At 47.0% G+C, this 16,408-nt stretch overlaps 1 protein-coding gene across 1 annotated transcript in view; it reads left to right on the forward strand.

Moving 5' to 3' along the window:
• nup214 (nucleoporin 214) overlaps positions 1–16,408 on the forward strand; it is a 159,804-nt gene that overhangs the window by 72,463 nt on the left and 70,933 nt on the right. Inside the window, 4 exon segments of the mRNA XM_085965133.1 lie at positions 1,592–1,771; positions 5,661–5,746; positions 9,836–9,919; positions 10,795–11,040. Of these exon segments, the coding sequence (XP_085821259.1) occupies positions 1,592–1,771; positions 5,661–5,746; positions 9,836–9,919; positions 10,795–11,040 (596 nt within the window).

Below are 16,408 nucleotides of genomic sequence, written 5' to 3' on the forward strand. Positions count from 1 at the left end.
GCATGGGAAATAACACCTCCCTCTGGTGGATTTAGACCAATGTGTGAGCAGCCTTTTTCTACTTGCCCATACTCTCTAGTTTAGAAGGGATTTACGAGAATGGTTCCAGGGATGAGAGACTTCAGTTATGTGGATAGACTGGAGAAGCTGGGGTTGAGAGGAAATTTGATGGAGGTGTTCAAAAATCATGAGGGGTCCGGACAGAGTAGATAGAGAGAAACTGTTCCCATTGGCGGAAGGGTCGAGAACCAGAGGACACTGATTTAAGGTGATTGGCAGACGAACCAATGGCGACATGAGGAAAAGCTTTTTTTACGCAGCGAGTGGTTAGGATCTGGAATGCACTGCCTGAAAGGGTGGTGGAGGCAGATTCATTCATGGCTTTCAAAAGGGAGTTGGATAAGTACCCGAAGGAAAATTGTTTGCAGGGCTACAGGGAAAGGGCGGGGGAGTGGCAGGGCTAGAAGAGGAGACGTGTGGCAATATTGACCCCTTCACACGGATCCCCCCCCCCGCCCCCTGCCAAATATTGACCCCTTCACACGGACCTCCCCCCCCCCCCCCCCCGCCAAATATTGACCCCTTCACACTGAACCCCCACCCCAGATGTTGACTTACTCCCAGGAACTTGTGCTCTGTTTCTATTTTCAGAGGATACGGTGCTGTCATTGCGGAAAATATTTGTGTACAGCAGCAGATTTCACCTAAAGTCATCAAATATAGAAATCTGTTGGCAAACAGACGGAAATCGAACCCTGCGGATCCCTTTTAGCTCCGGGGCTCTAGTTTGAAAGCCTGTGCTGCAAGTTCACACTTAGCCATTGAAGGACCATTAAAGCCCTTGGATTCCATGTATATGTGCAGTATTACCCAGGAACAGGCCACTGGGCCCAACAGGTCCGTGCCGGTGTTTGTGCTCCACACGAGTCTCCTCCCACCCCTCTTCATCTCGCCCTATCAGCAAATCCTTCTATTCCTTTCTCCCTCGTGTTTATCTAGCTTCCCGTTAAAGGCATCTATACTATTCGCCTCAACCACTCCCTGTGGTAGCGAGTTCCACATTCTCACCGCTCTCTGGGTAAAGATGTTTCTCCTGAATTCCCTATTGGATTTTAGTGGCTAACGTCCCCGCTAAGCTGCACGGCCGCACCGTGGTCTTGAGATCCCGCGCAGGCCGCTGACCGGCTTCTACAGGGAAGAAACCACTCGTGCGCGAAAATTTGAATGCATCTCGCGCCCAGTTAAAGGGACTGTGCACTATGAGAGGGAACATTGTTGGTGTCTATCTTCTCTACGTCTACCCTATCAAACCCCTTCATAATCTTAAGACCTTTATCTGGTCACCCCTCAGCCTTCTCTTTTCTAGAGAAGAGAGCCTCCGCCTGTTCAATCTTTTCTGACGGGAAGAACCTCTCAGTTCTGGTATCGTCCTTGTAAATCGTAAATCGTGTACTCTAACCAAGGTTCTCTACAAGTATGTGTTTGGTGATTTTAGTTTTCATATACCCGGCGTGTGAGGAGCAGCTGTGTGTTTCATCTTTATTATTTTGTCTGTTTTTAATTTTTTTAAACTTTCACTATTTCATTCTAGGCACTTGCTTCTACCGGAGAGGGAAGTATTGTTTAACGCATTGGCTAGTCATCATGAGATCATTAACCAGCAGGATAAGAAGATTAATGAACTGATAAACAGCCTGCAGAATCTCCGCATTTATAATCAGACCTCCAAGTGGTGCGTGCCCAGTGACAAGTGTCTGCAGAGCGATCTGTGGTAGGTTTTACATCGCTCCCTATTAAGAACATTCAGTCAAGATTCTCAGATAGCCAATATGATGAAGCAGAAAAAGAGTGCGTATGACAGATGTCAGGTTGCAAATACGTCTGAGAATCAGGCTATATACAGAAAGGTCAGAGGAGAAGTGAAAAAGAAAATAAGAGGGGCAAAGAGAGGGTATGAGAATAGAATGGCAGCTAACATAAAAGGTAATCCAAAAGTCTTCTATAGGCATATAAATAGTAAACGGGCAGCAAGAGGAGGGTGTGGCCGATTAGGGACCAAAAAGGAGACCTACGCATGGAGGCCGAGGGTATGGCTGAGGTACTAAACAAGTACTTTGCATCTGTCTTCACCAAGGAAGAGGATGCTGCCATAGACATAGTGAAGGAGGGGGTAGTGAAGATACTTGATAGGATAAAAATTGATAAAGAAGGGGTATTAGAAAGGCTGGCTGTACTTAAAGTAGTAAAGTCACCAGGAGTGGATGGGATGCATCCTAGGATGTTGAGGGAGGAAATCGCGAAGGTACTGACCATAATATTCCAATCCTCCATAGATATGGGGGTGGTGCCAGAGGACTGGAGAATTGCAAATGTTATATCATTGTTCAAAAAAGGGTGTAAAGATAAACCCAACAACTACAGGCCAGTCAGTTTAACCTCGTAGTGGGGAAGCTTTTAGAAACAGTAATCGGACAAAATTAACAGTCACTTGGATAGGTGGGGATTAATTAAGGAAAGCCAGCACAGATTTGTTAAAGGCAAATCGTGTTTAACCAACTTGATCGAGTTTTTTGATGAGGTAACAGAGAGGGTTGATGAGGATAAGAAAAAGAAAGAAAGATTTGCATTTATATAGCGCCTTTCAGGACCACCGGATGTCTGAAAGCGCTTTACAGCCAATGAAGTACTTTTGGAGTGCAGTCACTGTTGTAATGTGGGACACACGGCAGCCAATTTGCGCACAGCAAGCTCCCACAAACAGCAATGTGATAACCAGATAATCCGGTTGACGTGGTGTATATGGATTTCCAAAAGGCGTTCGACAAAGTGCCACATAATAGGCTTGCCAGCAAAGTTGAAGCCCATGGAATAAAAGGGACAGTGGCAGCATGGATACGAAATTGACTAAGTGACAGGAAACAGAGAGTCGTGGTGAACGGTTGTTTTTCGGACTGGGGGAAGGTATAGAGTGGTGTTCCCCAGGGGTCAGTTCTAAGACCACTGCTTTTCCTGATATATATTAATGACTTGGACGTGGGTGTACAGGGCACAATTTCAAAATTTGCAGATGACACAAAACTTGGAAGTATAGTGAACAGTGAGGGGGAGAGTGATAGACTTTAGGAAGACAGGCTGGTGAAATGGGCGGACACGTGGCAGATGAAATTTAATGCAGAAAAGTGTGAAGTGATGCATTTTGGTAGAAAGAATGGGGAGAGGCAATATAAACTAAAGGGTACAATCATAAAGGGGGTGCACAAACAGAGACCATTGAAGGTGGCAGGGCATGTTGAGAAAGCAGTTAAAAAGGCTTATGGGATCCTGGGCTTCATAAATAGAGGTATAGCGTACAAAAGTGTAGAAATTATGATGAACCTGTATAAAACACTGTTTCGGCCCCAACTGGAGTATTGTGTCCAATTCTGGGCACCGCACTTTAGGAAGGATGTGAAGGCCTTAGAGAGTGTGCAGAAAAGATTTACGAGAATGATTCCAGGAATGAGGGACTTCAATTACATGGATAGACTAGAGAAGCTGGCGTTGTTCTCCTTAGAGCAGAGAAGGTTGAGAGGAGATTTGATAGAGGTGTTCAAAATCATGAGGGGTCTGGACAGAGTAGATAGAGAGAAACTGTTCCCATTGGCGAAAGGGTCGAGAACCAGAGGACACAGATTTAAGGTGATTGGCAAAAGAACCAAAGGCGACATGAGGAAAAACTTTTTTACACAGCGAGTGGTTAAGATCTGGAATGCACTGCCTGAAAGGGTGGTGGAGGCAGAGTCAATCTTATCTTTCAAAAGGGAGTTGGATAAATATCTGAAAGAAAGAAATTTGCAGGGCTACGGGGAAAGGGCGGGGGAGTGGGACTAGCCGAGAGTCGGCACGGGCTCGACGGGCTGAATGACCACCTTCCGTGCTGTAACCATTCTGTGATTCTCAATGCTGCATTAGGTGTCAGCTGTGTCTCAGTAGGTAGCACACGTGCCTCTGAGTGAGAAGGTCATGGGTTCAGGTCCCACTCCAGGGACTTGAGCACAGAACCTAGGATGATACTCCCAATGCAGTACTGAGGGAGTGCTGCACTGTCAGAGGTGTCGACTTTTGGATGAGACGTTAAACAGGTGGACATAAAAGATCCCATGGCATTCCTTGGACGTAGGGCAGGGGAGTTATCCTCAGTAATAACAGAAAATGCTGGAAGCACTCAGCAGGCCAGGCAGCATCCGTGGAGAGAGAAACAGAGTTAACGTTTCAGGTCGATGACCTTTCATCTGAGCTGGAAAAAGGTTCGAGATGTAACAGATTTGGAGCAGGTACAGAGACTGGGAAAGGGGGAGCGGAGGGAAGGGAGGAATTGAAGGAACAGTCTGTGCTGGGGTAGGAGGCAAGATTGCTTAAATGTTGCAAATGGGGATGGCAGAATCATCAACAGCCGCCTGAAAAATGGGGGCAGGGGTTATAGTCTGAAATTGTTGAACTCAATGTTGAGTCCGGTTGAATGTTGAGTTATACCCGGTGTCCTGGGGCCAATATTTATCCCTCAATCAACATCACTAAAACAGATTATCTGGTCATTATCACATTGCTGTTTGTGGGAGCTTGCTGTGCGCAAATGGACTGTCGCGTTTCCTACATTAGGACAGTGACCACATTTCAAAAGCTCTTAATTGTCTGTGAAGCGCTTTGGGGCATCCCGAGGTTGTGAAAGGCGCTATAGAAATGCAAGTTCTTTGAAGACTTGGCCACCCGCCTCCAGGGAAGTTATTGGCCCTGATGTGCGTCTGTGGAGTTTGTGTTGTCCAGCGTGTGCCGTATCAGTATTTGGTGAGACTTGGTGGATGGCGAGGTGTTTGCCCAGGAGTGTCTCTCTTTGCCACTTTCGTTTTTGCATTTCCGTCGGAGTGGCCTGTGCGGCTGCCCGTCTAAAGTATTCTGAAACTTGCTGGTCAAATGAAAAATGTAGTATAGGACAAGGCGAAAGGCTCCTCACCTTGAACTGAAAGATGGAAAATCTTTTTACTTGCGCTGCAATAATAGTTGAGCAGTCCGCCAAGTGCTGACCTTATTCTATATCAGAGTTTTAAAAGTGTCATTTTTATTGTCCCCTACAAAAGTCATGTTAAATGCTAGCCATTTGTCTTGTGCAGATGCCACCATGTCCTTAAGTAATAAAACAAATTGGATCGGAGCGAGGAAATGGATTTCAGGTTATTTTTGTCGGTGGATTGCTGACTCGGAGAAAGGTGTCGGAGCCTTGGCACAGTCCCAGCTCTCGCGGGTGTTGTGTTGGATGGATTTTGACCTTCGAATGAAGCTTGCTTGGTTGCCCCTTGTCTTCTGAATTAATGTGCTTCATTTGATCCTTATTAAACGTCGGGCGGCTGAGATTCCCCACAGTCACAGTGGGGCCTGAACAATCCTGTAAATTCCGCCTTGGTGCAAAGACAAACCTTATCTGGCAGTCTTGCAAAGGTAACCGCAAAGATCTATACCGGAGCCTTTGATAAAGAGCTGGTTATATACAGAAGCTTCTAAGCACAGAAGGGGCCCATTGTGTTTGTGCTAGCTCTAAAATAATCCCAAACTAACCCTGCTGCCCCAATTCTGAATCACATTTTAACCATACATTCAGTATGTGTCCCGGTTTACTTTTTCTTCAGCTGGGACACTGAGCTGGAGATGCTTCGCAATGTTCTGGTGAAAACTACCTTGGATGGAGTGTCAAAGGTGACGTCAGGCAGCCCAGGTAAATCATCGCTGTATCGTGTCTGATTCGTTCATGGGGAAAGGGTTTATCTGTTTGAAGTGAACTTTTAACGCAACGTGTTTATCACATCACAGAATTATACCGCACAGAAGGAGGCCATTCGGCCCATCAGGCCCGTCTTCGTTCTTTGAAAGAGCTATCCAATTATTCCCACTCCCCTGCTCTTTCCCCATAGCCCTACCCCATTCCCACTGTCCCTTATCCAATACCCCTTTGTCCCATATCCTTGGTCCCCAATCCCATACCCCCATCTCCTACCTCCATCCCATACCCTCTGTCCGCCATTCTCATACCGCATGTGCCCAATCTCATACCCCTATCCTACCCTCTGTCCCCTACCTCGTCCCCCCCCTACTCCCCAGTTTATCTGTGCAACTTATCAAAAACACCCTGCCTACTTCCTCTTATGGGCTAGAGGGTCAGGGCACCACTTGGTGTATCATTAAACCACACAGTTCAGACGATCTCGGGTTTGATTCCCGTGCGGAATTAGCGGATCTCGGCTGGTGCAGTCGTTGGGGTACTGCAATCACTCTCCTGGCCTATGGAGGTTGTGTGTGTCTGGATGTCGGGGGAGAACAGGGTTGCGTTCAGCTCTCCACTGCGACATGGCCTGATGGGGTGCTTAACAACTGCACCTTCAGGAGAGGAGGGGATTGAATAGGGGTGCGGAGGAAGCATTGCACGCCCATAATAGGTGTCGACTGTGGCTCAGTGGGTAGCACTCTCTGAGTCAGAACGTCACTGGTTTAAGATCCTCGCCAGAGCCTTGAGCACAATATACAGGCTGACACTCCCAGTGCAGTGCTGAGGGAGCGCTGCTCTGTCTGAGGTGCCATCTTTTGGATGAGACGTTAAACCGAGGCCCCGTCTGCGTGCTCAGGTGGACATAAAAGATCCCGCGGCCACTATTTGAAGAAGAGCAGGGGAGTTCTCCCCAGTGTCCTGGGCCAATATTTATCCCTCAACCAACATCACTAAAAAACAGATTATCTTGTCATTATCACATTGCTGTTTGTGGGAGCTTGCTGTGCGCAAATTGGCTGCCGCGTTTCCTACATTACAACAGTGACTCCACTTCAAAAATACTTCATTGGCTGTGAAATGCTTTGGGACGTCCTCAGGCCATTGAAGGTGCGATATAATCCATCTTTCGAGCCTGTTTGGCATTTGACTGTTGGTAGGTGCATGTTTTTGGTCTCCTTACTTGGGGACATTCGGAAACGTGCCCCATGAGGTCATGTCTGGGTATCTTGGGGCTGATGACAGCCTCGGTCTTTGTGGTTCATTGTGCTGATGGGACTTCCTCTCCCACTTCTGCCTCAGTGGTATTTGTAAGGCAGCCACCAGACCTCGACGGAATATTCCACTGTACATTTAATTTGGGGGGGGGGAGGGGGGAAAGAACGATTTGTGATTTGGAGCTCAATTTCTAATGTATTTCCAGGGTTCTGACCCGGAAGTAGTCCTACCTGTTGAGTACCACAGAGCGAGCATTCTGCGGTATGTAAGGACAGGAAATTAAGGACAGGATTCATCTTTTTCGAATGCTGTGCTCTGCGCAATGAAGTCCCACTGAACCAGCACCTGTAATTGATACAGGCGAGAAGGGGAGTCGGTGCTTCACACGCGCCCCCCACCCCCCCCCCCTCCAATTTCCGCCCCAAAGGCTGGGGCACAGTTCTGCATGTGATGGTCGCACTCCACCACCTCGCCCAGTGGCCAGTATTCACGTTCGAGCCTCGACAGCAATCGTCAAATGACCTTGTATTCACTAGAAAGGTTCGTAGAGTCATAGGATGATACAGCACAGAAGGAGGCCATTCGGCCCATCGCGCCTGTGCTGGCTCTTTGGCATACCCCTTCAATTAGTCCCACTTCCCCCTGCTCTTTCCCCACAGCCCTGCAAATTTTTTCCCTTCAAGTATTTATCCAATTCCCTTTTTTGAGTGTTACTATTGAATCTGCTGGATAGTCTCACTTCTTTAAAGGGCCTCTGAATTATAGTGTGTGTGTGTCAAGGGACTAAATTTAGCTTGTGGGGGACACGATGCACCCTCTAATATAATGAAAGGTGCAGTGACGCTTAAGTCAACAAGCTGTTGGAACTTGGGACTAGAGGAGAAAATTCACAAACTCCAAGCAAGGTTCGTGATTAGAAAAAACTCTTTCACCCCCCACACACAAAATAGGATAGTGGGACAGATTCCTAGAGTTGATGTGGGTCAATTGACAGTTTTAACAAGGAGCTGGTTTGGTCTCTTGTTTTTAATTCATTCTCGGGATGTGGGTGTCGCTGGCAAGGCCAGCATTTATTGCCCATCCCTAATTGCCCTTGAAGTTGGTGGTGAGCTGCTTTCTTGAATACAACTGAGTGGCAGTTAAGAGTCAACCACATTGCTGTGGGTCTGGAGTCAGAGTTATTCCTTAAAGGACATTAGTGAACCAGATGGGTTCTTAACGACAATCCAGCAGTTTCATGGTCACCATTACCATTCACCAGATTGATTTAATTGAATTTAAATTCCCCAGCTGCCGCGGTGGGATTTGGACTCGTGTCTCATTCGCCTAGGCCTCTGGATTACCAGTCCAGTGACATCACCACTATGTTACCTTTCTCCTATGTTGAGAAGAGGCATTCAAGGTTTTAGCGATATGAGAGGGAGATGTGTGCTTGGTGTTCCTTAAAATAAGGGATCGATGCCAAAGGGCTTTTCACTGGCTCTGCATTTCTCTGTCCTTGTTTTTTTAATGTAATTCTAATTAAAGCTGAGTGAGCGCCACTTGGCCAAGATTTCCTTCTGGTTTGAGCAAGTGTTGCATATATAAGGTGCTTTATCTCGCTCAAATGTCCCAAAGCACTTTGCGCATAATGAGTTTATTTTGAAGTGCAGTCGCCGGTACGGGGTATATGTGGCAGCCATGTTGCATGCGGCTAGATCCCACAAACCGCAATAAAGAAACACCACAAAATGCTAGAAACTGCAGCAGCCAGTCCAGGACCTGTGGCGAGTGTGGACGAGGTTTGGGGGTGTAACCCTTCATCAGAACTGCGCGACGTGTTTCCTCTTTTGGTGGAATAGGTGGAGGGATGAATGTTGGCCAAGACAGCAGGAGAACTTCCTGCTCTTTAAATAGTGCCGTCCGATCTCGAGCCTCCACCGGAGCAGGCAGATTTTCCCAGTTGAACATTCCCCAGGGTTCACGTACATAAATCTTTGAAGGTGGCAGGACAGGCTGTTTGAAAAAGCATACAGAGCCCTTGCCTTTATAAATAGAGGCATAGAGTACAAAAGCCAGGAAGTTATGCTAAACCTTTATACATCACTGGTTAGATCCCAGCTGGAGTCTGGCACCACACATTAGGAAGGCTGTCAAGGCCTTGGAGAGGGTGCGGAGGAGATTTACCACAATGGTACCAGGGATGAGGGAATTCAGTTACGTGGAGAGACTGGAGAAGATGGGATTGTTCTCCTTGGAGCAGCGAAGGTTAAGGGGAGATTTCATAGAGGTGTTCAAAATTATGAAGGGTTTTCATAAAGTACTTGAGGAGAAACTGTTTCCAGTGGCAGGAGGGTCGGTAACCAGAGGACACAGATTGAAGATAATTGCCAAAAAAGGCAAGGGGGGAGATGACATGTTTTACTCAGTGAGTTATGATCTGGAATGCACTGCCTGAAAGGGTGGTGCAAGCAGATTCAATAATAACTTTTAAAAGGTTAATTGGATCTCCACTTAAAAGGGAAAAAATTGCAATGGGGGAAGAGCAGGAGAGTGGGATGAATGGGAGAGCTTTTTCAAAGAGCCGGCACAGGCCCGAGGGGCTGAATGGCCTCCTGTGCTGTATCATTCTATGAACTACTCTTATAGTTTAGGAATAGGAAGTTGAGGTCGAGGATCAGCCATGATCATATTGAATGGCGGAGCAGGCCCGAGGGGCTGAATGGCCGACTCCTGCTCCTATTTCTTATGTTCTTCTGAAGGAGAGATGACGGACACACCCCTGGATTGACTTTCAGACCTTGATAGTGTGCAGTGTTTTTAACACGTCTTTTTTTTAATCTTCAGGCAAACTTTCTCCAGTGAAGCAATCCCAGCTACGGAACTTCCTTTCAAAAAGACAGACTCCACCTGTGCGATCCACTGCACCAGGTAATGCAGATAGAATCCTGAGGAAATGGGCGGGGTGGGCACCTGTAAGGGGAGTGGAAAGAGATTTGCTTGAACCTGATGGGTCAGTGCAGCTAGCTGCAGCGACTTCTGTGCTGATACCGAGCACCACCGGCGTGGAACTCAAGATGCAGTCCCCCAGGTCTTAAAATGTCCATGTTTAAATCGGACAGTCGCTTATATCTCCAACATTCCCCCTAAGCTGTGCGGCCACTCAGCGCGCTCTGTCGGTCGCGCACAGCCCGGGACCGGCTTTTCCAATGTTAACTTTCGCGCCCGTGAGAAACTGAATGGGCCGCGCACCCGGGAAAAAAATTAATGCGGGGGACACATTGCCATTATCCATTTGTGTTATGTCAATTTCAAAGTTGCCGGTTATAGTGCCTATGGGGCTCTGTTTATTTCGGGCAGAAGCTGCTGTGCTCACTCACTAGTTCACACCCCGTGGAGGTGCACCGAATGCAAGAACAAACAGAAATAAATAACATCTCGTTAATGTTCAGTTACCTTTTTGTGCACTTAAACCCTCCTAATCCCCTCTTGTGGTGTGGGGTTACAGTTTGCACTAAGCACTGACTGCCGTTTAAATGAAGGTGGAGGTTAAAGTGGAGCTGGAAACAACCGGACGAAAGGTCACTACACGGAAGGAATATTCTTGTTATACTGCAATAGGGCTAACCACGTTATACCAGCCATTGCGTATAGCGGGCAAATCGCGTTCGCACGAACACGCCCGCTATAAGTGGTGGGGGACTGTACTTTAAAATCAGTGCGCTGTCTCTCTCTTGAAGGAAACACAACTCGCTCTTTGTTCTGAGAGAATTAATCTGTGTCCTGCCCATTATTTTTCCCTGCAGCTAATTTGTCCAGGTCAGCTTTCTTATCCCCAAAATGTTACGAAGAGTTGGAAGAGGTGAGCCAGGCCTCCTCCGCCTCGCCGCACCTGGATCTTGAAGGTCTTCAGACCGAGGAGCTGGAGGAGGCGCCTTCGTTCAGGCATTCTCCCATCGCGAGGCTGCCCTCCTTCCCGCCGGCGCTGATCACCGCACAGTCGACTCCCTGTGGCAAACTGCAGCCCGCCGTGACTCTCGCTGCCACCGCAGGTAAGAATGTGAAATAAAAAGTCTGCTGGTGTCGGTCACACAGTACTGTCGTATCAAGAAAGACGTGCATTTCTATAGCGCCTTCCACCTCAGAACATACCAAAGCGCTTCATAGCCAATGAAGTACTTTTTGAAGTGTAGTCACTGTTGTAGGAAAACACAGCAGTCAATTTGCATACAGTAAGCTTCCACAAATAGCAATGCAATAAATGACCAGATAATCCAGTTTTAATTTTTTTTTTAAGTGATGTCGCTTAAGGGATAAATATTGCCCAAGGGGAACCCCTGTACTCTTCTTCAAAATAAAGCCGTGGGATCTTTTACGACTGCCTGAGAGATCAAATATATTGCACTGTTTTTATATGTTAACCTTTTAAGATGTGAAGTATCGTTTGTGCTACCATAGAAAACCTATTGCAATTTTCATATAATGTTTGTAAAAATAGTACCTCATGTTTTATTGAATGTGGGGTGGAGTGTCCTGACTTAGAGGATATACCGAGATTTTAAGAGAAGGGAGCACCATCCGTGGCTAACTAAGGAAGTAAAGGATGGTATCAAATTGAAAACGAAGGCATACAATGTTGCCAAGATTGGTGGGAGGCCAGAGGATTGGGAAATTTTTAAAAACGAGCAAAGGATGACTAAAAAAATAATAGAGAGATGAATTATGAGAGTAAACTGGCAAAAAATATTAAAACATAGTAAGAGCTTCTACAGGTATATAAAAAGGAAGAGAGTAGCTAAAGTAAATATTGGTCCCTTAGATGATGAGACTGGGGAATTAATAATGGGGAATGGGGTAATGGCAGAGACTCTGAACAAATATTTTGTATCTGTCTTCACGGTAGAAGACACCAACAACATCCCAATAATGGATAATCAAGGGACATAGGGAGGGGGGAACTAAAGACAGTCACGCTCACGAAGGAAAACGCACTTGGTAAAATAAAAGATGGCCTGCATCCCAGGGTCCTAAAAGAAGTGGCTGCGGAGATAGTGGATGCATTGGTTGCAATATACCAAAATGCCTTGGATTCTGGAGAGGTCCCAGCAGTTTGGAAAACCGCAAATGTACATAAGAACATAAGAAATAGGAGCAGGAATAGGCCAATCGGCGCCCCTATTTAAGAAAGGAGGGAGACAGAAAGCAGGAAACTATAGACCAGCTGGCCTAACATCTGTCATTGGGAAAATGCTGGAGTCCTTCATTAAGGAAGCAGTAGCAGGGCATTTGGAAAATCATAATGCAGTCAAGCAGAGTCAGCATGGTTTTATGAAAGGGAAATCATGTTTAATAAACTTGCTGGAGTTCTTTGAGGATGTAACGAGCAGGGTGGACAAGGGTGAGCCAGTGGATGTGGTGTATTTGGATTTCCAGAAGGCATTCGATAAGGTGCCACATAAAAGGTTACTGCATAAGATAAGAGCTCACGGAGTTGGGGGTAATATATTAGCATGGATAGAGAATTGGTTAACTAACAGAAAGCAAAGAGTCGGGATAAATGGGTCATTTTCCAGTTGGCAAACAGTAACTAGTGTGGTGCCACAGGGATTGGTGCTGGGGCCTCAACTATTTACAATCTACATTAATGACTTGGATGAAGGGACCGAGTGTAATGTAGCCAAGTTTGCGGATGATACAAAGGTGGGTGGGAAAGCAAGTTGTGCAGAGGACTCAGAATCTGCAAAGGGATATAGACAGGCTAAGTGAGTGGGCAAACATTTGGCAGATGGAGTATAATGTGGGAAAGTGCGAGGTTATCCAATTTGGTAGGAAAAATAAAAAAACATTATTTAAATGGAGAGAGATTACAAAATGCTACAGTTCAGAGGGACTTGGGGGTCCTTGCGCATGAAACACAAAAAGTTAGCATGCAGGTACAGCAAGTAATCAAAAAGGCAAATGGAATGTTGGCCTTTATTGCAAGGAGGTTGGAGCATTAAAGCAGGGAAGTCCTGCTACAACTGTACAGGGTATTGGTGAGACCACACCTGGAGTACTGCGTACAGTTTTGGTCTCCTTATTTAAGGAAGGATATACTTGCATTGGAGGCAGTTCAGAGAAGGTTCACAAGGTTAATTCCAGAGATGAGGGGGTTGACTTCTGAAGAAATATTGAGCAGGTTGGGCCTATACTCATTGGAATTTAGAAGAATGAAAGGTGATCTTATTGAAACATATAAGATACTGAGGGGGCTTGACAAGGTAGATGCAGAGAGGATGTTTCCCCTCATGGGGAAATCTAGAACTCGGGGGCACAGTCTCAGAATAAAGGGTCGCCCTTTTAGAACTGAGATGAGGAGGAATTTCTTCTCTCAGAGGGTCGTAAATCTGTGGAATTCTCTGCCCCGGAGAGCCATGGAGGCTGGGTCATTGAATACATTTAAGGTGTAGATAGACAGATTTTTGCAAGATAAGGGAGTGAAGGGTTAAGGGGAGCGGGCAGGGAAGTGGCTTTGAGCCCAAGATCAGCCATGATCTTATTGAATGGCGGAGCAGGCTCGAGGGGCCGAGTGGCCTATTCCTGCCCCTATTTCTTATGTTGTTACAGTTTGCCAAGGAAGTGGATTCCTGGAAAGTTGTCCAGATATGATATAATGTGTTTATGCAGTGCTACTGGCTGGAGCTGGCTGTAGCTTGCCTCTCTCTGGCTTATTTCTAATGATGAAACTTATTTTCCCATCTCCCACTAGTAGTTGTGGTTTGCAAGAAAGAAAGACTTGCATTTCTATAGCGCTTTTCACGCCTGCAGGATGTCTCAAAGCGCTTTACAGCCAATGAAGTATTTTTGAAGTGGAGTCACTGTTGTAATGTAGGAAACGCAGCAGCCAATTTGTGCACAGCAAGCTCCCACAAACAGCAATGTGATAATGACCAGATAAACTGTTTTTTAGTGATGTTGATTGAGGGATAAATATTGGCTCAGGACACTGGAGGGAATGCCCCAGCTCCTCTTCGAAATAGTGCCGCGGGATCTTTTGCGCCCACCTGAGAGAGCAGATGAGGCCTTGGTTTTAACGTTTCATCCGAAAGACGGATTTGCAGTCAAATGAATTGTTTCTGCAGTCACATACAGCACTTGGCTGCTGGATTCTCCTCTAGGCTGTGACAGAACAGCAGTACAGTAGTGGGCACGTGTATAAACTTGGGAAAGATGTATTGTGTCTGCCTCCTTTTTTGTTGAGCTGTGGCCTTTTTGCAGTCAGTAGTGGGCTGTGGTGCAAGAAAATTGAACAAGGGCTGCCAAGTTAAACAAACAGTCTTCGCCCACACGCCAGTTCCTTGAGGGAAATTGGCACTTATGCCAATCGGCTGCTTTTGGTCAAATGGGACACGAGAGGAAAAACTTCCGACTTGGTGTTTGAACAGAATAGCGTTTGTAAACGTACAAAGAGGAAGGAGTTTATTTTGGGAGTTTGGAGGAGTAGGGTTGACTGCGTGATTTACCTGATGTATGAAGGTGGTTACAGCTTTGGCACCTCTTATTTGTTTCGAAACACAATTTCCAGTTAAACAAGCCATAACTCTTCCAGGAATTCCACGACTCTAGACTCACATGGAAATAGCCAAATACTTCCAAAACACGCCCAAAGTTGCAGGTCTCCTCTCTAACCTCCAAATGGCCATTGGATCTGGCCAAGATTGGCCATGGCTGTGGGAGTGGGGGGAGGTTATATGGAACCAGCAGATGAGTCATATTTGGCTGAGTGTAGTCCCATAAATACTATGAACATAAGAAATAGGAGCAGGCCATACGGCCCCTCGAGCCTGCTCCGCCATTCAATGAGATCACGGCTGATGATCTACCTCAAATTCACTTTCTCGCTCGATCCCCATTCTGATGTAAGGTCATCAACTTGAAATGTTAACTTGGTTTCTCTCTCCACAGATGCTGCCTGATCATATCCCTCGATTCCCTTAATATCCAAAAATCTATCGATCTCTGTCTTGAATATACTCAATGCCCGAGCATTCCCAGCCCTCTGGGGTAGAGAATTCCAAAGATTCACCACCCTCTGAGTGAAGAAATTTCTCCTTAACTCAGTCCTAAATGGCCGACCCCTTATCCTGAGACTGTGACCCCTAGTTCTAGACTCTCCAGCCAGGGGAAACAGCCTCTCGGCATCTGACAGGTTTATAGATGCCAACCCATCTTTAATGTAGGTCGTTAAAGGAACATTGCCCCCCCCCCCCCCCCCTTTTCTCAGGTGTTGGGTACCTTTCAGGTGGAGCGGTCCTGGGCTCACAAGTAGCTATAAAAATGAGGTACAAATTGTTTACTGGGCTTGTGTAGGAATCTTCAACTCTTGGATTCAGAGGGCAAGGGTCCTGCTAAGGACACTCTAAGCACCCCTTAGTTGCTGTTATTTAAAAGCTGACATGTTCAGGAGCATCTATCAAAAGACTGTATGATGTAGGATGGGGGGTGGGGGTTACTATAACCAAGGAGTCGTCAGTCAATGCCAGCACATTTTTGAGCTCTTTCCTTCTCTTTGCCCCCACCCTGCACAACCTCCAGTTGAAATGGAATCGACAGCCTCCTTAAACTTAGAGAAGCAATGGCGGAGTGTCATCCTGTAGCAGTCAAGGTTTCACCGTTTATTATAACTTACAAGAAGGATGACTTCAAGCTATGGATGATTGATTCAGGAAGAACGAGCTAGCGGCAGTAAACCTGCTTCGGTTACCTCCAGTCTTGACTATCCCAACACTCTCCATTCTGGCCTCCCGTCTTCCACCCGCCGTAAAGTTCAGTTCATCCAAAGCTCTGCTGCCCGTGTCCTAACTCACACCCAGTCCCGTTCACCCATCACCCCCTGTGCTGACTGCCCCGTGTCCTAACTCGCACCCAGTCCCGTTCACCCATCACCCCCTGTGCTCACTGCCCCGTGTCCTAACTCACACCAAGTCCCGTTCACCCATCACCCCCTGTGCTCACTGCCCCGTGTCCTAACTCGCACCCAGTCCCGTTCACCCATCACCCCCTGTGCTCACTGCCCCGTGTCCTAACTCGCACCCAGTCCCGTTCACCCATCACCCCCTGTGCTCACTGCCCCGTGTCCTAACTCACACCGAATCCCGTTCACCCATCACCCCCTGTGCTCACTGCCCCGTGTCCTAACTCGCACCCAGTCCCGTTCACCCATCACCCCCTGTGCTCACTGCCCCGTGTCCTAACTCACACCCAGTCCCGTTCACCCATCACCCCCTGTGCTCACTGCCCCGTGTCCTAACTCACACCCAGTCCCGTTCACCCATCACCCCCTGTGCTCACTGCCCCGTGTCCTAACTCACACCTAGTCCGGTTCACCCATCACCCCCTGTGCTCACTGCCCCGTGTCCTAACTCGCACCCAGTCCCGTTC

The sequence above is a fragment of the Somniosus microcephalus genome, chromosome 23 (assembly GCF_052327205.1).
Source record: "Somniosus microcephalus isolate GS21.2 chromosome 23, FLI_Smic_1.0, whole genome shotgun sequence".
NCBI lineage: Eukaryota > Metazoa > Chordata > Chondrichthyes > Squaliformes > Somniosidae > Somniosus > Somniosus microcephalus.